Source organism: Xenopus tropicalis, chromosome 9, assembly GCF_000004195.4.
Source record: "Xenopus tropicalis strain Nigerian chromosome 9, UCB_Xtro_10.0, whole genome shotgun sequence".
In the NCBI taxonomy this organism is placed as follows: Eukaryota; Metazoa; Chordata; class Amphibia; order Anura; family Pipidae; genus Xenopus; species Xenopus tropicalis.
This window is the reverse complement of record NC_030685.2, coordinates 12,666,429-12,690,000: the sequence shown is the minus strand read 5'-3', so window position 1 is coordinate 12,690,000 and position 23,572 is coordinate 12,666,429. Positions and strand designations below refer to the sequence as shown.

The window sequence follows — 23,572 nt, the reverse complement described above, 5'->3', positions numbered from 1 at the left end:
GATGGCAGCTCAGTATTCCCAAAGCTACCATTAGAAAAGCTAGCATATATGCAGGGGTGGGGGTGCTGTTTGTTATAGCATTGGCCTATATGATGACTAGCTTCCATGTCATCTTCAGTTACCCTGAGAGTAAAGGTGGCCATACACGCCACCTACGGGTTGGCGATATCGGGAAAATTTAGTCTAATTATAATAGGAGCAATGGGTGCAGTCGGTTCGGGGACTGCATCAACGAGCCGATGCGGTCCCTGATTTGACTAAGTCTTTTAACCTGCCCGATCGATATCTGGCCAATTTCAGGCCAGATATCGGTCGGGCATGCCCCTTGTTTCTGCCCCTACATGGGCCGATAAGCAGCTACAATCGGCCCATGTATGGCCGACTTTAGTATACGCCAGTGCCTGGCCAAGCCGACTGGGCGCCCTAGGCAACCTGATCGGCTTGGCCCACCCCAACCAGTACCCCCCCCTTTCCCCCCCCATGTGTGCACACACAGGGTGGTGGGGTTGCGGGGCTACTGCAGTGGGGGGGGGGAAAGGGGTCCGGAACTAGAGGTAGGTAAAAGAAGAGGTACCTGCCTAGCGCCCCCCCCAACGTTGCGCCTTAGGCAGGTGCTTCTTCTGTCTACCCCTAGTTCTGGCCCTGGTATACACTGTAAGATTCTCAAGGCTATGTCTTAAGATCGTAATTTTACTTTGTTGTTGACTTGGATTCTGGTCATAAAAACACGCAGACGGCACTAAGAAGAAATATGGAGTTTATTGCATGATTAATACTGGCCTCGTGCAAAGCCCTGTGAGATGTACCCAGCCCTACTAGGTGGATAGGAGTCAGACATTTTGGTTCTTGCAAAATGACATTAAAAAAAAAAAAAAAAATTCCAAGGCCTCAAACAGTATTGTTGAATGCACCATGTAACCCTAGAGCACAGCTGGGTACTCCCTCCCAGAAATTCTGGTTATTCTTTCATTATTCACGGTTAAGGGGGTTTGAAGGGAGATACAGTAATACTGGAGGATGGATTTGAGGCAAGTTCAGGGTATTTTGGACATGGCGGCGGTACAGTGTTCCCTCTTTATATTGCCAGCTTGAAGAACATTAAAACTTGTTATATAGCTGCACAAGATTGCATAGCACATCTGTTTTAAATATTTTGTGGGTGGAGGTGAATGAAGCAGATGGAATGGGGGGGGGGTGCTGTAGGTTTCCCGACAGCACACCCTGAAATGCATAGAAGCCCGAAAGGGTTTATCATCACAATATGCCTTTGTCTTTTTGAAGCACATCTTGTACCAAATTTGTATTATATTGTATGAAAAAGATACCACATGGAAAATGGCAGCTGGACTTGATTGATAAAGTCTTCCCAGTTCATTGAGCAAACTATGCTTTCGTTGTTGGGCCTATGAACTGAAAAAACATAAATACCAAAGATGAACGACTAAGTTGCAGAAGGCTTACTGTTGTCCTCGGCAGGAACACAAGCCACCAACAGGACATGCTGTTTCCTCTGCCAGGAGTGCAGGACTACCTTACCAACGGAACACTTGGGCAATGGGAGGAAATCCCAAAAAGTAGTCGTAAATAGAACGCTTTTCCCTTGTGCTTTACCTAGAGCTTGTTCTTTATTTTGGTGCAAATCCATGGGAACTACACCACATCAGGGCAAAACGTTAGAGGTTAATTTCCAGCCGTTCAACGGGACATATGTAGAAGCACCCATAATGCAGTACGGTTAAGTACCTTAACACTGTGTGTCCTGGCTTTGTTTTGAGGAAAAGATGACATGGACTAAGTGCATAAACAGCTTCTCAATTCATTACCACTCTTTAAAGAGGATGTATACCTTCCTTAAAATGGACTCTGTTGCGCCCTCTAGCTTTTTCAAGCTGATGCAAAAGTAAACAACCAATTACAATCATGCTAAAGTCAAACATACTAAGTAAAGTGTGCAATTTTTTGTTTGCCACTATCAAATGTAGTCAGACTTTGGGAGGTCAGGTAAAGTGCTGTTTAGCAAAGTTTCATGCCCTCGGAGACAAACTAATGGGGAGAATATGAGCATTTTGCCAGCTGAGCAATTTCCAGCAGTGGGGTCACCATGAAAGTCTAAAAAGAAGCAAATTTGTGCATCGTCCCTCCTGCCGAGATGTAAATTCAACAGGCAACATATTCTTAAATTTGCTCTGTACGCCAAAGCTACATCTGATTGAAGCAACACTTCTATACAGTGTATATAGTAAAGGGCAAGTAAACACCAATTTGTTTGAGGTCCCAGTATATTACTGGGTGGAATCAAATTGCTTAAGGTATTTTCTCACTCCTTGATATGTATCACACATAGTTCAAGATTTAGAAGCGCTTCTAAGTGATTATCACTTTGTCCTGGGGGTGCACTAGTAGGGTCGGAGAGATTAATCATGGAAGTCTATGAAGAAGCAAATTTGGGGATCTTCCACCTGGTGAGCTTGAAATTGCAAGCAAAATAATGCTCAAGTTCATCCTGCCTACATTTGGTTAAAAGCAACACTACTTTGGAAGGTATATGCCTCCCTTTAAAGGGCAAGTAAAACCACATTCGCTGGGGGGTCCCATTATGTTAGGCACCCTACAGTAAATCAAATTAGTATAGCTTTTCCGATGTTAGCACAGGCAATGGCCATATGCAGAATCCTAGCTTCTGCTGCAATAGTCAACCAAACAGCCAGTGATAAACCGGCGGTGCTAATCTTGTTGGGAGCACTACAGAACCAGTACTTCCGTTTGCTGTGGCATTTACAGTATCTCTGATACAAACCATGCAATGCTACGTAACAGCTGCTTTTCGTATCTGCGTCACTCGTCAACGGAGTGCTTTCATATAGTTCTACATCTCCTTTCCCGTCCATCCCCTATAAATATTAAAATATAAATATGTTTTGAGGTAAAACATTCAAACGCCTAAGTCCACCGTAAACAGGTGCCACCGTGTGAATCAATGTAGCCCTGACTGATTGAGGCTGTCGTCATGTAAACACTGTAATACCCATATACCCTTAGCAGCCAGTTCACTGGCAACACAATTCTTGTCGGAGTCTGAAAAAAAGATGATATTATCGTGATTCCGGAGAAGTCTCGTTAAATTCTAGCTTTGCCGTCTTTGTCAGAGGCAGCATTTTACTGCAGAGGAGTGATGAACGCCAGTGTTTGTTCATATAATCTAGGACGTGGTAAACTTCGAGTTTTCTACAGTACTTTATAAAAGGTTTTCTTCTGGGGGCGGAGCTTGCTTCGGGCACTTCATCACCCTACCTGCAGCATGCTACAATATGGCGGAGAGCATCTCTACCTCCGCTCCGACGCTGCTGCTTTTCCTAAAAGCTAAGCTGCCGACATTCTAATCGAATTATCGTATGACGAATGAATGAGCTCAACCCTCATGATGAAGAGTCTCAGTCCAAGGGGCAGGAGTGGCTGCTGATCCAAGTGAGATCAGAGGTCACGCCCCAGTGCAAATACAGGATGCTGATCACCACCAAGACATGCATGATCTGATGGCTGTTGAACCAGTAGTCGAATTTTCCCGGGTGAAGGCGCTCGGGTAGACGGGAAATGTTAATGATGCCACCAAGCAAAGCTAGGCCATCCATCAAGAGGTAGCAGCGCAGTGAGGATGGGTGTCCAAAACCTAGGTCTGCCCAGCGGAGGTAAAAAATGAAGAAGCGGAAGGCAGCCTGCCAGGCGAATGAGCAGAGCCGACTGATATTGCTGTGGGCGCTGACCGCACAGAAGATTACGTAGCTCGATAAAGCCGAGTACGCCAGAAGCGCCAAAGTCCTGGTGGATGGGTAGCACAGCAGGGTACAGTAAATGATTGGAAGGGCACCTACAGAAAAAGAAAGCAATATGGTAAGAAACCCATTTAGGGGTAAATTTTGCATGACATACACCAATGGGAAACAGAAAATCGCATTAATACGGGACATTAAAGGAGCCCGGCCAGCTTGATTGATAGTCTTTTGCAGCACTGGTTTGACTAAAGCAGACGTGTAAAGGGCATATATAGTATCAAGCACAATTATCTGCCAACACACCTCTACAAATGGAAGAAAAAGTGCATATAAAGACATATAGCATGAAGGAAAATCCCCCCAAGTCCTGTAGGCAGTAATGAATACAGGGCTGGTTTCACTCTGGGTTTAAAGGGGAACTGTCACCCACACGTAAAAAGCTGTATAATAAAAGTCCTTTAAAGATTAAACATGGAACCCAAATTCTTTTTTTTAATTAAGTCATCCTGTTATAAATGTATTTAAAAATCTGAGCTGTCAATCATATATTGCTGCCCCGCCTCTATGCCTCCGGCATAGAGACAGGGCAGGCAATATATGATTGACAGCTCAGATTTTTAATTACAATTACTCCAACTTTCCATTCAGCACTTCCTAGATATCACCTAGATGACAAATGCATAAGATTTTGGGGGGATACAAAGCTTTGCCTTAATAACAGTGTACACAAAATGGCGCCGGCTTGATTGCCGTGACTGTAAATTCCAGGACTGAGGGGGGAAAAAATTAAATAATTTATACAGTGTAAGAAAAGTTTATTTTGCTCACCGAACATGATAGAAAAGGATTTGGAATTATTTTTTAGGGTAACACAGGTCCCCTTTAAAATGATAATTATCTTTAAAAATGTCCCCTTTATTGGAGCTCCCCATACATCTGCTATGGTACCTGTCCATGTTTCAATTGAGGGGTGGGCGTGTCCTAATAGTTCCTGCCAGAAGTACAACAGGAGAGGGATAGCCAATCACAGCCCTGCGGTGACACAAGCAAGGACAAGCTTCAGTTCCCTATCAGGTCAGCCTAGCTGCTGATTGGTTCCTATCATACTGTGCATTGTCCCCGGCCCCCCTGCACAGCCTGGGAAAGGAGGCAGCAGGAAGTGGAACATATAGGTGAGGCTAGTAGGGTTTTTGGAAAAATAATTTTCAATAAGTCAACCTGAAACAACTTTTTTAAGCACATCCCATACATGTGTTTGCCCAACTTTCTATTCTGTTCTTTTGAGACTGGAATAGCAGGAACTGATGAGGAGATACAGCAAATTGGTTCCTCCTCACTTACTTCCGGACAACAGAAAAGTTCTGTCAGGACCGATAATCCTCAATCTACAAGGTTCAGTCTGAATTGGTGGCCTGAAGGTCCCCCTGACCAGCCATACATGCCCAAGTGGTTGGGAAGTATCGTCAAAACTGACTAACCAAATCTGGACATGTATGGCCAGCTGTAGAACCCAGCCAATCTCCATCTCACAGGTGGGCAGCCTGGGGCCATACAGGCCGGACATCGAAACACCATATTTTTTTTCCATTACATGACTGACCTCAAAACAGGAAAAACAGAATTTTAGCATCTGGATGAAATATAAGAAGGTAATACACGAGGAGAGAATCCATTTCACTACGATACCAAAGGTTATGTGACAAAAACATACTCTATGTGCTTATATGTCTTATTTAGGTGGGGATTTTCCTCTAACGGCATTGTACCATATGGTTCTGCTGCGTTCCGCTCCATCTGCAGTATATTTGCTTTTGTTTCCCAGTCGGTACATGCAGTAATGCAGGGACGAGCTGCAGTTGTTTTGTGTTTGCAGCCTCAGCACAATTCAGAAGCTTCCAGAGAAAGCCTCCGACTAGCACCAAGGTTGCAAGCACAAGACAACCTTGTCGTGTGTCAGGGACAAAGGTGCAGATGAGATGGGGGAACAGAGAGATGAAACGAAACAGAAAAAGGGCAATGAAAGATGGAAAAATACTAGGTAGAGTGAATAAAATAAACGGGCCGGCAGGACACCGGGTAAAAACCCTGAAGGGCCTGGCCGTTGTGGGCCCCGCCACCCAATCCCTGCCTGCCCTCCCCCGTGGGGAGGGAGAGGGTGGCGGTGGGTGAGAGGGCAGGCAGCAGGGGCCACAGAGGGGTGTGGGGGACCAGGGCTGGAACTAGTGGTAGGCAGAAGAGGCAGCTGCCTAGGGCGCAACGATTGAGGGGCGCCAGGCAGGAGCCTCTCCTGCCTACCCCTAGTGCTACTTTGTCATTGCCTCCGCCGCTTGTCATTAGCGGCAGAGGCAATGACCGATCTAATCGCACTGCCCCCCCCTGCGCTTTCGGGGGAGGTGGGCGGAGTTGGCCGACCGGGTTGCCTAGGGCGCCCGGTCGGCTTGGCCCGCCCCTGTGGGGGACTCTTGGGTAGCAGCCCCAGTGGACCTCACACAACCCAGTTCGACCCTGAAAATAAACGAATAGATGTATGGTATCATGGACTCGGTCTCTAAAGGTCCCCATACACGAGCCGATTCTATCTGCCGATATCTGTTCCTTAGACTGATTCGGCAGCTAATCGGCCCATGTATGGGCACTACCGACGGGCCTGCCCGACCGATATCTGGCCTGAAATCAGATATCGATCAGGCAGGTTAAAAATTTAGTCGGATCGGGGACCGCATTGGCTCGTTGATGCGGACCCCGGACCGACTTTGCCTATACCCTTTGTTATAATGCGATCGTTTGGCCCCAGACTGAATTAGCCGTAGTTGGGGGATAACAGGAGAAGATTCGCTCGCTTGGCGACATCGCCAAGCGAGCGGATCTGAAGGTGTATGGGGACCTTAACTCAGCAATCTGTTGGTATTGCTTTTTAATCAGCGCTGAAACTGGTTATTTACTGCTGGCAGTGAGATCAATTCAGCGGCTGCAATGCGTTCAAATGGCAACTTCTAGGAAAAAACCCATAACTTTCCGTCAGCTGCCACTGCCGATTTACACTGACCCCAACGATAAGGTATCTTCGAAGGTTTGTCACCTACGGCCGGAGGAGATACAGATGACCCATGTGGCATCAACCTTAGGGCGCAGAATAGGAGGGACAGACAGATACCCCGACAAGGTAATTTTTTGGCCATAAGAACCTGCTTTTAGATCCAGTGCTTTCCATGCTACCCACTTACCAGACCAAGGGAGAAACAGCAGCTCAGGATCAGGATGTACAAAAGTGCTTACTCTGCACCAAGGTAAGTCCTGGGGGATGGTAGAAGGATTTAAAAAATCCAATATGCTTACCTATCAGTGACATCCCTAAAACAACTTAAAGGAGTAATCATGAGGATAAGTCTTGCTTAATTATATACACTCATTTATGCTCTTTACTCTGTCTGCAATCCACTAAGGCAGGGGTGGGCAAACTACATGCCGCAGGCCACGTCCAGCCCATTGGCCTTTTTAATCCAGGCCGGCCAACTCCTGATTGGTTGCACCCAATGCATGCACGTGATGTCAGTACGCACTTGGCGCAACTGTATAAAAGTGTTCTGATGTGGCGGGGAGCCGGGGGCAGATGCAGCCGAAGGACGGAGGAAGCAGGAGGTCGGTGGAGGATGGAGCCGGGGGGAGATGCAGGAAGCTGTAGGTCGCTGGGGGGGGGGAGATGGAGGAGGATGCTGGGGGGGAGCTGCAGGAGGCTGGGGAGTGGAGCTGGAGGATGCTGAGGGGGGAGCTGGAGAATGCTGGGGGGGGAGCTGGAGGATGCTGGGGTGGGGAGCTGCAGGATGCTGGGGAGTGGAGCTGGAGGATGCTGGGGGGGAGCTGCAGGATGCTGGGGTGGGGAGCTGCAGGATGCTGGGGTGGGGAGCTGCAGGATGCTGGGGTGGGGAGCTGCAGGATGCTGGTGGGGGAGCTGCAGGATGCTGGGGGGAGCTGCAGGATGCTGGGGTGGGGAGCTGGAGGATGCTGGGGAGGAGCTGAGAGGCCCCGTGATTTCTGATGGTGGCCCTGGGCTTAATGCTGGCCCGGCCCCTCTGTAAGTCAATGTGGCCCCTGAGCCAAAAAGTTTGCCCACCCCTGCACTAAGGGATGCAGCTTATTGTTGACTTATAACAATGTTTTCTAAATGTGACTATAATACATTTAATTAGCCCCAAAAAGTTTGCAGGTTTTTAAATATGTATATAGGCACGTTGTTAGGCACAGAAAGACTCACCTAGCGTGTTGACAAGGCAGATCCCACACATGTCAAGTGTAAGCAGTTTGTGGTAGACTGGAGCCCCGCCATGATGGTTCATGAAGAGATGATACACAACGCTGCCCAGTTGTGGAGACACGCATGCCAGGTAGTGGACTAACCCCAGCCATGGCACAGACAGCTGAAGCCAGGGTATCTGAAGAGGAAGCAAGAGAAGGAACCCGAGGAGTGGGATCCCTGCAAGGAATGCACAGAAATAAGACTTTAGTTTGAGTTAGTAGCTCATACACGATACTGTATTTAGCCTATTCAGCTACAGATACTATCGCCTTTAGATCAGAGGTTGTTGGACTATTTACTCGAGCCCCTTTGGAGGTCCAACTCTTGGCCCTAAAGGTGGCCATACACAGGCCTATTGTAGCTGCCAATATCGGTCCCTTAGACCGATTCAGCAGCTTATCAGCCCGTGTAGGGGCACAAACGACAGGCCTGCCCAATCGACATATTGATCGGGCTTAAAAAACGTAGTCAGATCGGGGACTGCATTGACTCGTTGATGTGGTCCCCGAACCGATTGTGCCTATTACCGGTGTTCTAATCCAATCATTTGGCCCAAGGTAAAAGGAACAAATTAGCCTGAATTCACCCGATATCGCCCACCCGTAGGTGGGGGATATTGAGAGAAGATCCGCTCGCTTGGCGACCTCACCAGGTGAGTGGATCTTAACATGTATGGCCACCTTTAGCCCATGCCACATTACACATATAAGAAAAACATGTGTCTAGGACATCAAATAAGCATTCCCCATAAATCTCGCTCTTTCAAGCTGGCCTTCTAGGCGTGAATAGAAGCCTGTGCTCCAAGCCCCAAAGTTTGGGAACCACTGCTTTAGATGTATCTATATGACAATTACAGTAACGCCATGAATACCCGAGCACTGGTGCAAATGGAACCTATTTGCCACAGTCCGTTGTTGGCACGACTGTGAGTATTAATTGCCCATACACCACTTTTGTAATGCTGTCTGCTCTCTGGAGGGAATCCAACAGTCTCTCTACTGGAAACACGATAGTGCTGGAAGCGAACATGTTTTATCAAGCCCGTAATCCAATCCATGGTGTTACTTACCGTGCTGAGGTACTGCCTACCATAATACAGCCAGGAATTCCTGCTACTGGGAAATCATATAGCCCTCAGCCTGTCTTCTAATGTAAGTACATTCCTGAACAAGTATCGAGTCAAAGATTTAGGCTCAGTCATTCCGTACAAAGCCATAGTTTAAAGCTCATTCATTCATATAGATCTCCAGTTGGTAGATGAAATTTGCTGCTCCATGACTTAATATCACGCTGTATGCACAACTAGATCATGTGGGTACAGTGCTGTGTATACAAATAGCACTATATAAATAGAACAACATATATCTGTCCCATCCAACTGCGTGACATAGTTAAGCTGGACATACACTGTAAGATCTGTTTGTTTGGCAAGGTCTTCAAATGAGCAGATACCCAATATGGCCACCAACAAGCTGGGGCAATTTGGGAAGACCAATTGTTTGATTCATAATGGAGACCTAGGGAGACCAGCCTGGAGAAAAGTGCATCAATGGGACCCTATGCAGGGAACAATAAGATTTGGCAGCTTTTATCGGTCCATGTAGTGACACCATTAGTTTCTTCAAGTTAACAATTTATATTTGGCTAAATATAAAGGTGGCTATACACCTACGGGGATATCCCCACCCTGGGGACAAACGATCGAATTAGAATGCCAGAATAGGCGCAGTCGGTTCGGGGACTGCATCAACGAGCCGATGCGGTCCCCGATCCGAATAAATTTTTTAACCTGCCCAATCAATATCTGGGCGAATTCATGCCAGATGTCAGTCGGGCAGGCCCGGAGTTAGTGCCCATACACAGGCCGATAAGCTGGCGAATCAGTCTAAGGGACCAATATCGGCAGCTACAATCGGCCTGTGTATGGCCACCTTAAGTCCCAGGATGCACCCTAATTGCACTGAACCCCAGATCCATACTAGTTAAGACTGAAAAAAAATACACGTCCATCAAGTTTAATCCAGACCTGGATGCTGCCAAATGCTAGGGGGGCTTCTGTAATATGCCATAAGCAGTCACTGTTTTTTGGGCTGATGGGGGGCTGTCTTGGCCTATGTGTTTTTAAAATACCAAGGCCTTTTTTTCTACCCTAGTCCTTACCTACAGTATCTGAGAAAATGGCCATTCTACCAAATATCACCCTAAAGCTAGCCATACAAAAGCTAAAAAGCTGTAGCCTCTCCAAACAAAGTCAACAATCAATGTGTGAAGTGCTCAGAACTGACTACACGACCAATATCTTGAGATATATATATTGAGTAGGTTTGAAAAGCTCATTGAACGAGGACTACACAGACACTCTAATGCAGTCTTCATGTGACTGATCCCATACCCTGGTGTAATGTACCTTTAGATGCATCCCATTACTATCGCAGAGGAAAGACAGACAAAATGTCCTCAAAGCACAGATATGATACAGTATATCTTTACTGCACACTTCATATATCAAAAACATATACAAGACATATTTAGCCTCAAGAAAAACTTCTCTCTCCAATACAGAACCCTATGATTTATCTATCAAAACCCCTCTTTGATGAAGAGATGGCCCATTCAAAAATGGTACTACTGTAGGGTACAGCTGCCAACTTCAAAGACTTTATACCAAGAGGATTCTAAACTACAACGTAGACGTAAATTATCTGTCTGGGAATGTGGCACATGGGTCAGAATGGCGAGATTATAAATACAGACATGTATGAATTTTTGAGATTCTCAGACATGAAAAAACCTGCGGGTGTGAGATGATTCAGAGTAAATTAACAAGCATTAGGTTAGTGACTAAGGATGATCCAGAGGTGCTGTAGAATGGCAAAATCAGGTTGAGGGAATACAATTAGCGATATTTCGTCCAGCAAAAAGAAGTGGTTCTAATATGTTTCTCCCATACGCTTAACAGACAAGAGCAATAAGGAATAGCAGATGGCACCACTCGGATGAATTTGGTGGAGGAGTGTAAAATGCTGAGCAAGCTGTCCCCTCCTTATACTTCTCTTAAATCATCTTCTCAAAGCCCTCTTAAACGTTGCCTATTTAGTAGTCAGCTTGTTCTTAATTGCCGGACTTCAGCAGCACAACAATATTTTCCTACTCAAGCCCGAGGAGAACTAGGAAGCACCTAAACCCAACATTTCTGAAAGCCTCAAGTATATAATAACGCCATGAACTGTCTCTAGTGGGACAAGGGATCGCCAGCTTTGGATAAAGAAAGGAAGAGAGGCATGGGGGTGAAGTAATTTTAGAGCAGCTTAGGTTATTAAGAATATTAGGAGATTTACCTTAGCAAGATCGTACCTGGAGAGGACACAGGCAACGACCTCTACGCGCCCAAGAAGCTTACTTGTTTGCTCGACGGTGGGGGCAGCTTGAAAGGACAAGCGGAAATCTCCTATTTTACTTCAAATATACACACAACCATGACTGATATAAATCTGTTTTAAAAGCACATTCCAAAAAGAAATAAAAAAATAATGAATGCAACATTACCAAAAAGCAGCGGAGCGTATTACAGCTTCTCTTGGGCCAGCTCCTTCATTTGGAGCATGTTTGTCGGTCGGTTTAATCAGGGGATTGCATACGTGCTATGGATTTTTCCTTTATAACCTAATATTAGAGACAGTGGGTGGTATTGATTAAATCATTTCATCTTCTCGTATGTCAGGATATTGGCCTGCCCGACACCAGGGCCTGGTAGTAAATAAAGAAAGCCTTGAACATATTAACATACGTAAAGCTGAATCGCTGATCCCAGTTGAATCCGCACTAGAGGCTCTGAATAGAGCAAAGCCTGCCCTTCCCAATACCCTCTGCAGCGCAGTATCTGCCCTTCCCAATACCCTCTGCAGCGCAGTACCTGCCCTTCCCAATACCCTCTGCAGCGCAGTACCTGCCCTTCCCAATTCCCTCTTCAGCGCAGTACCTGCCCTTCCCAATACCCTCTGCAGAGCAGTACCTGCCCTTCCCAATACCATCTTCAGCGCAGTACCTGCCCTTCCCAATACCCTCTGCAGCGCAGTACCTGCCCTTCCCAATACCCTCTTCAGCGCAGTACCTGCCCTTCCCAATACCCTCTTCAGCGCAGTACCTGCCCTTCCCAATACCCTCTTCAGCACAGTTCCTGCCTGTCCCAATACCCTCTGCAGAGCAGTACCTGCCCTTCCCCATACCATCTTCAGCGCAGTACCTGCCCTTCCCAATACCCTCTTCAGCGCAGTACCTGCCCTTCCCAATACCCTCTGCAGCACAGTACCTGCCCTTCCCAATACCCTCTTCAGCGCAGTACCTGCCCTTTCCAATACCCTCTTCAGCACAGTACCTGCCCTTCCCAATACCCTCTTCAGCACAGTACCTGCCCTTCCCAATACCCTCTTCAGCGCAGTATCTGCCCTTCCCAATACCCTCTTCAGCGCAGTACCTGCCCTTCCCAATACCCTCTTCAGCACATTACCTGCCCTTCCCAATACCCTCTTCAGCGCAGCATCTGCCCTTCCCAATACCCTCTTCAGCGCAGTATCTGCCCTTCCCAATACCCTCTTCAGCGCAGCATCTGCCCTTCCCAATACCCTTTTCAGCGCAGTAGAATAACTGCACGTATCAACACAGGGGTTGTATTACCTGCTTCAGAAATATACCCCTACTGTTCGCTAGCAAGAAACCGTCCTGTCTTTTTGGCAAAGAGAAACGCGTAGTGCTTCTAGACTGCGAAGGGCTTTGAATTTGAATTTTTGGAATGCTTCCTTGAATCGTATGGGCACAGGGCGCTGTGGTTTCATTCCAAGTTCTCTACCCTGGCACGGATGAGAACAACGCGGAACGCTGCTTCCTATCCTTGAGCCATGCAGATCTCAAGGTTCCGAGCTAAAGGAATCCAGGTCACTACTAAAGAGATTACAGTTCAGAGCTCCTTACAGGAGCATTCCTTGTACTCACCTCAAAGCTTTTAAAGACTTTAAATTCTTATCTTAACCCTCAGCCCGGAGAAAAGGGTTAAGCATACGGAAAAGGGCAGTAAAATAACCTAGACTAAAATTGTTTCTTAACCACTTACGGACCAGGGGAAATGTGAGTCAAAGAAAGCATTCATATTACAAGCTCAGTGGTCACGGGCTTTGCCATTGGCATTAGTTTGGTTACAGTGGTGCAGTTGTTCCAGCTCAGCATTTAAGTGTGGCCAAAAACTAGCCAAAATCTGAAAAAAGATTATTTGGTAGACAGAAAGTAGAAACAAAAGGATTGTTCTATTTCATATAATCAACAAACTGGCCTTCCCAACTGATACTTGGGAGCTTACAAAGTCCCATTGGACTCCATGTTGCTGTCAGGCCTAAACTAGCAGTCTGTATAGACAGACACAATTTATTGGGTTTGGCCCTCACAAGATGAGTGTACAGAAAATGCCAGAACTTATTGTGAATCGAAGGCCAGATATTCCCGACAGGTTTCCATAGTCCCATGAGTATATCTTGCCATGTATACCCAACTTAAAGCCACCTTAGATCACAAAACCCTTGCCATTGTAAAGCTACAACCAAGGGGTAAATGGGACATGTAGTTTAGCTGTAGGTCTGCTCGTCGACCAAGGGTATTCTGGATAAGGGGTCTTTCCGTAATTTGGATCTCCAAACCTTAGGTCTACTAAAAAATGTAAAAAACATTAATTAAACCCAATAGGGCTGTTCTGCCCCCAATAAGGGGTAATTATATCTTAGTTGGGATCAAGTACAGGTACTGTTTTATTATTACAGAGAAAAGGGAATCATTTAACCATGAAATAAACCCAATAGGGCTGTTCTGTCCCCCAATAAGGGGTAATTATATCTTAGTTGGGATCAAGTACAGGTACTGTTTTATTATTACAGAGAAAAGGGAATCATTTAACCATGAAATAAACCCAATAGGGCTGTTCTGCCCCCAATAAGGGGTAATTATATCTTAGTTGGGATCAAGTACAGGTACTGTTTTATTATTACAGAGAAAAGGGAATCATTTAACCATGAAATAAACCCAATAGGACTGTTCTGCCCCCAATAAGGGGTAATTATATCTTAGTTGGGATCAAGTACAGGTACTGTTTTATTATTACAGAGAAAAAGGAAATCAGTTTCAAAATTCTGAATTATTTGATTAAAATGGAGTCTATGGGAGACGGGCTTTCCGTAATTCGGAGCTTTCTGGATAACGGGTTTCCTGTATATACCAGGCCTGGACAAGATATTGCAGTGGGTTGGCATTTCTACTCATGCCAATATGACTGCTATATCCATGAGAGATCCAAGTTTTAATCTCTGTTAATCTTCTGCCAGACAAAATATCTCATTATCTGACGAGGAACAAGAAAAATGTACTGGTCATTTACCAGGCTTTTAAGTCAAGCCGATGAATAATAAATGAACCTTTATTTGTTTCTAGTTGCACAGTTGCAATCTTTTAATGTAAGTAAGCAAAGCCTTGCCGTTTGACATTGCCTTATGCCAATACATGATAAGTTATTTTTTAAAAATTGACATACCGGGCATTAATCACCAATAAAAATGACACTAAATGTAAAGAATAATTTGTGGACCTATGGAATTTCCACACTCAGCGATTGATAATAGACGTTTTATTGTTTTCAGACTGGGGGAGGCTATTTTATGTGCACTCATTGCTTTCTGCATGCTTCCTGAGATAATTACAGTAAATAATGGGCCTAGATGTAAACAAACGTTGTATAGCCTGCGATGACACAGACCCAAAAATTTCATAAAAAGCTCGGTTTGGGTACATATTAGTTTAAATTAGGGATGCAGCGAATCCCAGATTCGGTTTGGGATTTGGCCGAATCCTGGCTTTTTTTTAAGGTTTTGGTTTCGGCCGAATCTGTGGTTCCGACCGAACCCAAAAGAGTTGGTTCGGTGCATCCCTAGTTAAAATCCATCTTACGGCTATACAATGACTGTAGCATTTCTTTATGGGTAAATGAATTTAATAATCTGTGGCAATTAGCAAAGGCTACCGTAATTCCAGCGCTCATGATTTTACATATAGGGTCCTACCTTACATTTAAAACCAGTGTCACTCACCAAACCACCTCAATGGCCAAGGAGCTGCACTCCTTATTTCATGTCAAATTGTGTCATGTCTCACAACATGGAGTCAAAGACATGGCCGCCCCAAATCTCCTATTTACTTCCCAGGTCCAAATTTTGCAATACTGCCCTTTTAGGGCTGTGACACACGGGGAGATTAGTTGCGCCGCGATAAATATCCCTTGTCGTGAGCGACTAATCTCCCCGCAATGCCATCCCACCAGCTAGAATGTAAATCTCCTTGAGAAGAGACTTCGGCAAATCGCGGCACCGGGTGTGCCATCCCACCAGCGATTTACATTCTAGTCAGCGGGATAGCATTGTGGGGAGATTTGTCGCGGCATAAATAATCTCCCCATGTGTCACAGCCCTTAGGGCCATGACAGACGGGGAGATTAGTCACCCGCGACAAATCTCCCTTGTTGCGGGCAACCAATCACTCCAAAATGCCATCCCACCGGCGAAAAATCACTGGTGGGATGGCATAAGCAGCGGCGCGATTGCCGAAACTGCCTCTCAAGGCAACTTTGGTGATTACCGCAAATCACTGCGTATGCCATCCCACTGGTGATTTACTTTGTCGCCAGGGGGATGGCATATCGGGGAGATGAGTCGCCCGCGACACGGGAGATTTGTTGCAGGCGACTAATCTCCCCATCTGTCACAGCCCTTAAGATTACAGTAACACGAACATTTGCTGCCCCCCAAGGGCACTTACAGAATGACCACATTCGAATCTACCACTGTGTAGCAATCCTTACACTACTGATGTTTAAATTAAGTTGCCCTTAACTTCTTCAGAATCTGCCCAGAATTAGTGCTGCAATGTGGACTCAATGCCAACATCCAGCCCAGCTTATGTTCAGCTAAGGAAACACATTAATGCCGTTGTAGTAATGGAATTTAGAGCTGAGAAAGCTACGATACGAGCTGAAACCACCACTTGTCCCTACTGACCTCTGCTAGCCACAATTCAATGGGTAAATATACGCTTTCTCTGAAGTCGGCAGGTTTTTCCTGTATATATTTAAACAGTCACAGAAATGTATCCAACACACTCACCTGTGCAGATATCTGCCTTTATAATTAGACGTTCCTTTATGTGAAAAAGTTTGCTTTCTTGTTCTACTGCATCCCTTGACAACATAACCAGCAAAACAAGAGGCTCATTTTACAACAAAATCGTTGCTTTAAAAACACCAAAAGTAAAAACTGGCGAGGAGTAAAATGCTAATAAAGTATAGAGGTGGCGATTTTCGATCTTTCGTCCGACCATCGGTCACGTGAAAGATCGTTCCCACTCTCCACAGACGTTTAGGACTGAATCATCAGATATGGAGGTAGAAACAATAGGATTTCTACCTCCTTCTGCCGATTCAGTCCTGAAGGTAGATTTTGCTTGGGCGCCTTCAATGGCCTCGGCGAGTCGCCATACACGCACCGAATATCGTACGAAACGTGGTTTTGTACGATATGATCGGTGCGTGTATGGCCAGCTTAAGTTAGATTTGTCAGTCAATCAGAAAATTGGCAAGCTGATTGAGCAGCGGGGGGGAATGGCTGGATAGGAATGCGGGTGGACAAGCAGGGCACAAGGGGCTCTACTTCAAGTAGCTCAACCGAACACCTTTGGGACACTTACCTTTACTTAAACGACAAGAAAACCCAAATTCCCCAGTACTCCCAGGTTAATTAACTTACCAGTCCCAAGGGCCAAGACTCATTTTTTGGGAAAAAATGCACCGTCCTCGAAAACTTTCTATCATGGTGCTGCCATCTTACCTACCTTTCCCAGTTGTATCTAGTATAGACTGAGACTTGTGACCTCACAGCAGAATAACATTTTCCTATTATACTGTGCTGTACAGATGCAAGTCTAAAGGTGGCCATACACGTTAAGATCTGCTCGCTTGGCGAGGTCGCCAAGCGAGCAGATCTTCTCCCGATATCCCCCACCTACGGGTGGGGGATATCGGGCAAATTTAGGCTAAACGATCGAATTATAACGACGGCAATGGGCGCAGTAACTTCAGGGACCGAATCAACGAGTCGATGCAGTCCGACTAAATCTTTTAACCTGCCCGATGGATATCTGGGCAATTTCAGGCCAGATATCTGTCGGGCATACCCGTCGTTGCTGCCCCTACACGGGCTAATGGACCCATATTGGCAGCTACAATCGGCCCGTGTATGGCCACCTTAACTCTATGCTTGGACTGACAGGGAAAGGTAGGTAATGGCATTGGGGCGCTGTGCTAGATTACTGTGCATTTAGAACTTCTGACCCAGGGAAAAACATAGTTATTGGATTCAGTAGGGGGTGCCTAACACAGTAGCACCACCAAGTGAACGTGAGTTTCTTTGCATTTATTAGGTACAACAAAAGTTTTAATATTCCATAGCTCCATGTGACATCGTTAAAGGACTTGTATGCCCTAGCCATGCCAAGTGCTGCACAGGCATCTATGTATGACATTGGCACTGAATAATAGTCTATCTAGCTAACACATGACACAACGGATAAACGGCCATCTACAAAGAAAAACCCAGGAAGCTCTAAAATAGAGAAGCAAGTAACCAAAGAACTGTGATCAGCTGATAAGCTTGTTTACATTGTAAACTTGATAAAGGGGCATTTTCAAGGTCTCAGTAGTTTAGATTTATGAAAGCTTTGCCTCAACGCACTCCAGGAAACACTTCTGCTATGAACAATGACTGTAACGGTCATGACACACAGGGCGTTATCTCTGCTGCCTGTAAAAACTCCTAAACTCAACGAGTAGCCCGTCATTAATAGAAACGTGCATTAAATGGGCTAACGACAAGAAAATGCTAATTGCGCACCTAGCTTATCTACACCGATGTACTAACTCCCATAACTCGTTTCATTGGCATGTTAGAAACTGTTTACGATGCCTGATTTTTGCCCGGAAAAGCGTTAATGAACATTTTCATGAAAGGTTATAGGGCAGTCTTATTTCATGTAAATGACAAGCCAAGGGGTTGGTGCATTAGCCTAAAGGTGGCCATACATAACTGGGCAGCAAACTGGAAAATGAGGTTCAATGTTGATAAGTGCAAAGTTATGCACTTTGGTAGAAATAATATAAACGCAAACTATCTACTGAATGGTAGTGTGTTGGGGGTTTCCTTAATGGAGAAGGATCTGGGGGTTTTTGTTGATAACAAGTTGTCTAATTCCAGGCAGTGTCATTCTGTGGCTACTAAAGCAAATAAAGTGCTGTCTTGTATAAAAAAGGGCATTGACTCAAGGGATGAGAACATAATTTTGCCCCTTTATAGGTCCCTGGTAAGGCCTCACCTTGAGTATGCAGTGCAGTTTTGGGCTCCAGTCCTTAAGAAGGATATTAATGAGCTGGAGAGAGTGCAGAGACTGCAACTAAACTGGTTAAGGGGATGGAAGATTTAAACTATGAGGTTAGACTGTCGAGGTTGGGGTTGTTTTCTCTGGAAAAGAGGCGCTTGCGAGGGGACATGATTACTCTGTACAAGTACATTAGAGGGGATTATAGGCAGTTGGGGGATGTTCTTTTTTCCCATAAAAACAATCAACGCACCAGAGGTCACCCCTTTAGATTAGAGGAACGGAGCTTCCATTTGAAGCAGCGTAGGTGGTTTTTCACGGTGAGGGCAGTGAGGTTATGGAATGCCCTTCCTAGTGATGTGGTAATGGCAGATTCTGTTAATGCCTTTAAGAGGGGCCTGGATGAGTTCTTGATCAATCAGAATATCCAAGGCTATTGTGATACTAATATCTACAGTTAGTACTAGTGGTTGTATTTATAGTTTATGTATGTGAGTATAGATTGGTAGGTGTGGGTTAGGTGTGCTGGGTTTACTTGGATGGGTTGAACTTGATGGACACAGGTCTTTTTTCAACCCTATGTAACTATGTAACTATGTAACTATGTATGTAACTATACATGGGTCGATTGTAGCTGCCAATATCGGTCCCTTAGACCAGTGGTCCCCAACCAGTGGCTTGTGAGCAACATGTTGCTCCCCAACCCCTTGGATGTTGCTCCCAGTGGCCTCAGAGCAGGGGTTTATTTTTGAATTCCTGGATTGGAGACAAGTGTTGGCTGCATAAAAACCAGTAGTACTGCCAAACAGAGCCTTCTATAGGCTGCCAGTCCCCATAGGGACTATTACATAGCCAATTATAGCTCTTATTGGCACCCCCAGGAACCTTTTTCATGCTTGTGTTGCTCCTCAACACTTTTTCCATTTAAATGTGGCTCACAGGTATAAAAAGTTGTGGATTAGCCTTAGACCAATTCGGCAGCTTATCGGCCCGTGTAGGGCAACGACGAGCCTGTCCGACCGGCATCTGCCCTGAAATCGATCGGACAGGTTAAAAAATGTAGTTGGATCGGGGGCAGCATTGGCTCGTTGATGCGGACCCCGAACTGACTGCGCCTATTATGGGCGTTCTAATTTGAACATTTGGTCCCAGGGCTGAACGACCGAATTAGCTTAAATTCCCCCGATATCGCCCACCCATAGGTATGGCCACCTTTACAGGCCAAAGGAGCAGTAATTACCAAAACAGTGTTAAGTTATACCAGCTACAAAGCAAGCATGATCAAAACCAGCAGACTATAAAAATGGAATTGTAAACTTAAACTGTAAGCAGATTTTTTTTGTATTTCCCTAACGCACCTAAACCTCGCCCCCCCCTCCGAGCTTTTTAACCCCGTCCCAGATCTTACCGTGCGTGTAGATGTTTCCCAGTTCATTGTGTAGATAGAACAGGCTCCTCATACATTCCGCTCCACTGGCCACAGGGCGATATCCCGTCAGCACAAACTTATTGAACTGTAGGTGAGGCGGCGAGCTGGCCCAGTCCAGAAGACGTGGGCCACTCAGGAACGCCATGTGTAACTGAAATCCAAATGAACCGTATCTGAGCCACAAAAAAAAAAACACATTACCACTACAATAGCATACCTTTTTTAGAGCATCATACTAAGTAGAATCCATTCATTTAAGTGCACTTACACTGTAAAATGGAATTATTTACGTAGACATGAAAGTAAAAGCTTTCCCTCTCGTGACTGCATAGAAACTCTCCAGCAGCTACCCTACAGAAAGAGAGCTGAAAATAGCCTGCCAGGGACAGATAATACCCCTCCCTACCTTGAGACTTTTGCCTGGTCTGTCTATTTATGAGGATTATTACAGTCACTGGTGACACGCTGGTTTTAGAGAACTTAATCCAGAAAAAATTAAAAAAGGGGGCAATTTAGAGATTTGTACAGAAGCCGGAGAACATTCTGCCTATTCCGGCACATTACTATTAAGAACATAAAGCAGCAAACGTTACTCACTGAATCGCAGGTATGTCCCCGTCGTCATACAAACGTCTCCATAAACGTGAAGATGACCCGCAATTCATTCAGGATATCTTTCTTTAGTTTGTCACGTTTTTCCCCCAGCAATTTAGTTCTTTTATCCAATGTTTCTGATTACAGTAGGGCTACTGTACTTTTGTATCTTTGTAATTGCCCCAGGGCTTCCGTAATACTTTGCCTTAGAAAATAAATACTTTCAAACACGGGATGACTCCCACGAAGTCGGCCGACCACAAAACATCTGTCTTTTCAAATATGTCGGCGGGATTCCTCAAGTACGACTGTAAGAGTTCGATAAGTCTCCCGACTTATTTATATGAAGAGGTAGGAACATTCCATTCAATCCACCACTTTCGAAAGTCCTCGCTACAAAAGGGTTGCCGGCAGAACCTGCGTAACCTTCATCTAGTGCAAATAATAACCGTACAAAGAACATTCGCTGTCAGACTCTTGTTACCAAAGTTGCTGGTAGATATTCCTTATTACCAGTCTAGAAGACGCAACTTGATAGGTGACCAAACATCTATAGACTGAAGTTGCCAGTATACTTCCCTTACTGCCAGTCCAGAAAAGCCACCGTCATGAAGAACCACAAACCTATTGACCGAAGTTGCCGGTATACTTTCCTTACTACCAGTCCACGAAGAACCACAAACCCATAGACTGAAGTTGCCGGTATACTTCCCTTACTACCAGTCCACGAAGACCCACAAACCTATTGACCGAAGTTGAGGGTATACTTTCCTTACTACCAGTCCACGAAGAACCACAAACCCATAGACTGAAGTTGCCGGTATACTTCCCTTACTACCGGTCCATGAAGAACCACAAACCTATCGACCGAAGTTGCCGGTATACTTTCCTTACTACCAGTCCACGAAGACCCACAAACCTATTGACCGAAGTTGCCGGTATACTTTCCTTACTACCAGTCCACGAAGAACCACAAACCCATAGACTGAAGTTGCCGGTATACTTTCCTTACTACCAGTCCACGAAGACCCACAAACCTATTGACCGAAGTTGCCGGTATACTTTCCTTACTACCAGTCCACGAAGACCCACAAACCCATAGACTGAAGTTGCCGGTATACTTCCCTTACTACCGGTCCATGAAGAACCACGAACCTATCGACCGAAGTTGCCGGTATACTTTCCTTACTACCAGTCCACGAAAAACCACAAACCTATCGACCAAAGTTGCCGGTGTACTTTCCTTTACTACCAGTCCACGAAGACCCACAAACCCATAGACCGAAGTTGCCGGTGTACTTTCCTTACTACCAGTCCATGAAGACCCACAAACCTATTGCCCGAAGTTGCCGGTGTACTTTCCTTACTACCAGTCCATGAAGACCCACAAACCTATTGCCCGAAGTTGCCGGTGTACTTTCCTTACTACCAGTCCACGAAGACCCACAAACCCATTGACCGAAGTTGCCGGTATACTTTCCTTACTACCAGTCCACGAAGACCCACAAACCTATTGCCCGAAGTTGCTGGTGTACTTTCCTTACTACCAGTCCACGAAGACCCACAAACCTATTGCCCGAAGTTGCCGGTGTACTTTCCTTACTACCAGTCCACGAAGACCCACAAACCCATTGACCGAAGTTGCCGGTATACTTTCCTTACTACCAGTCCACGAAGACCCACAAACCTATTGCCCGAAGTTGCTGGTGTACTTTCCTTACTACCAGTCCACGAAGACCCACAAACCCATTGACCGAAGTTGCCTGTATACTTTCCTTACTACCAGTCCACGAAGACCCACAAACCCATAGACCGAAGTTGCCGGTATACTTTCCTTACTACCAGTCCACGAAGAACCACAAACCCATTGACCGAAGTTGCCTGTATACTTTCCTTACTACCAGTCCACGAAGACCCACAAACCCATAGACCGAAGTTGCCGGTATACTTTCCTTACTACCAGTCCACGAAGACCCACAAACCCATTGACTGAAGTTGCCAGTATACTTTCCTTACTACCAGTCCACGAAGACCCACAAACCCATCGACCGAAGTTGCTGGTAAAAGTCCTTGAATTACCAGTTGGTTTAACGGAGAGAAGATATCATTTATGGCGAATCGGTTATTTTATTTCCATTTTTCACGCCCGACGTCCCTTAGTAGACTCTCCTTCTGTAACAGCAGATCCGACGAATGGGAAGATGAGTTCCCGGCTGGTGAAACTTCAGTTGTGCCCCCGGCTAGTGATCCCTTGGTACCAGACGGGGGGGGAGGGGGGCATAGATGGATTTCCCTGGTTACGACGTAGGCACAAGCGAGTCGCCCATCCTCGCGGGAGGGGGGGGGTGTCCTTGGTGAATACAATGACCCCTCGGTCAGCCCGCGACCAATAGGAACATCCCGTGAGCGCTAATCCCAGTAATCAGAGGTCAGATCCCAATGTAGCAGCAGCAGTGGGAATGCAATCAGGGCAGCCCATTGTGTGTCCCCCCCTCCCTACCCCAGAGACATGGGGTAACCCCCAGGCTGCCATCACACAGGATTGAAGACAGAGGTGAAGAATCTCGGTTTGTGGGGAGGGGGGGGGGATGTACCCTCCCTCTCCGGCCTCCTGTCATCTACCCCCCCGCTGAGCCGCCCCTTCCCCCCCTATTTCTCCCGGTGACTTGAGCGGCTCCGTAATTCCCCCCCTCACTGGCACATTCCCTCCATCCAGGCCGGACAGCCGCGTCCCACCCCCTACATGCTTCTTCCAATGGAAGGGGCGGGGAGTAAGGGAAGCGCTTGCTGGAGGGGGCGGGGACAGGCGGCGGGACACGCCCACTCCTCAAGGCTTATAGCTGTCAGACGTGAGGAGCAGCGTCTCAGCCAATGGGAAGCCGCCGGCTGGTGAGTTTATCCAATGAGAAGATGCTTGAGGGGTCCCAAGCGTTGCTATAGGCGCTGATAGGCTGCAGTAGCCTTTTGTCTCCCTCAGCAGGGCCCTGTGCTACCCACAATCACTGCCCTGCCATTCCTTCCATTCATGGTTAG

General features: G+C 46.1%; 1 protein-coding gene across 2 annotated transcripts; it reads right to left on the bottom strand.

Annotated features, from left to right (window-relative positions):
- Positions 1–740: 740 nt before the first annotated feature.
- paqr4 (progestin and adipoQ receptor family member IV) lies at positions 741–23,263 on the bottom strand. Of its 2 annotated transcripts, XM_018097378.2 has the most exons (5): positions 21,459–23,263; positions 20,543–21,163; positions 19,925–20,118; positions 8,023–8,241; positions 741–3,865 (listed from the first exon to the last, which is right to left on the bottom strand). In XM_018097378.2, exons 2-5 carry the CDS (start codon positions 20,608–20,610, stop codon positions 3,432–3,434), a joined length of 915 nt encoding a protein of 304 aa, XP_017952867.1. In that variant the 5' UTR covers positions 20,611–21,163; positions 21,459–23,263; the 3' UTR covers positions 741–3,431. The 2 variants fall into 2 exon arrangements, with proteins under 2 accessions (XP_017952867.1, XP_004918196.1); XM_004918139.4 differs by lacking the exons at positions 20,543–21,163; positions 21,459–23,263 and adding an exon at positions 20,214–20,456.
- Between the last annotated feature and the right edge of the window lie 309 nt (positions 23,264–23,572).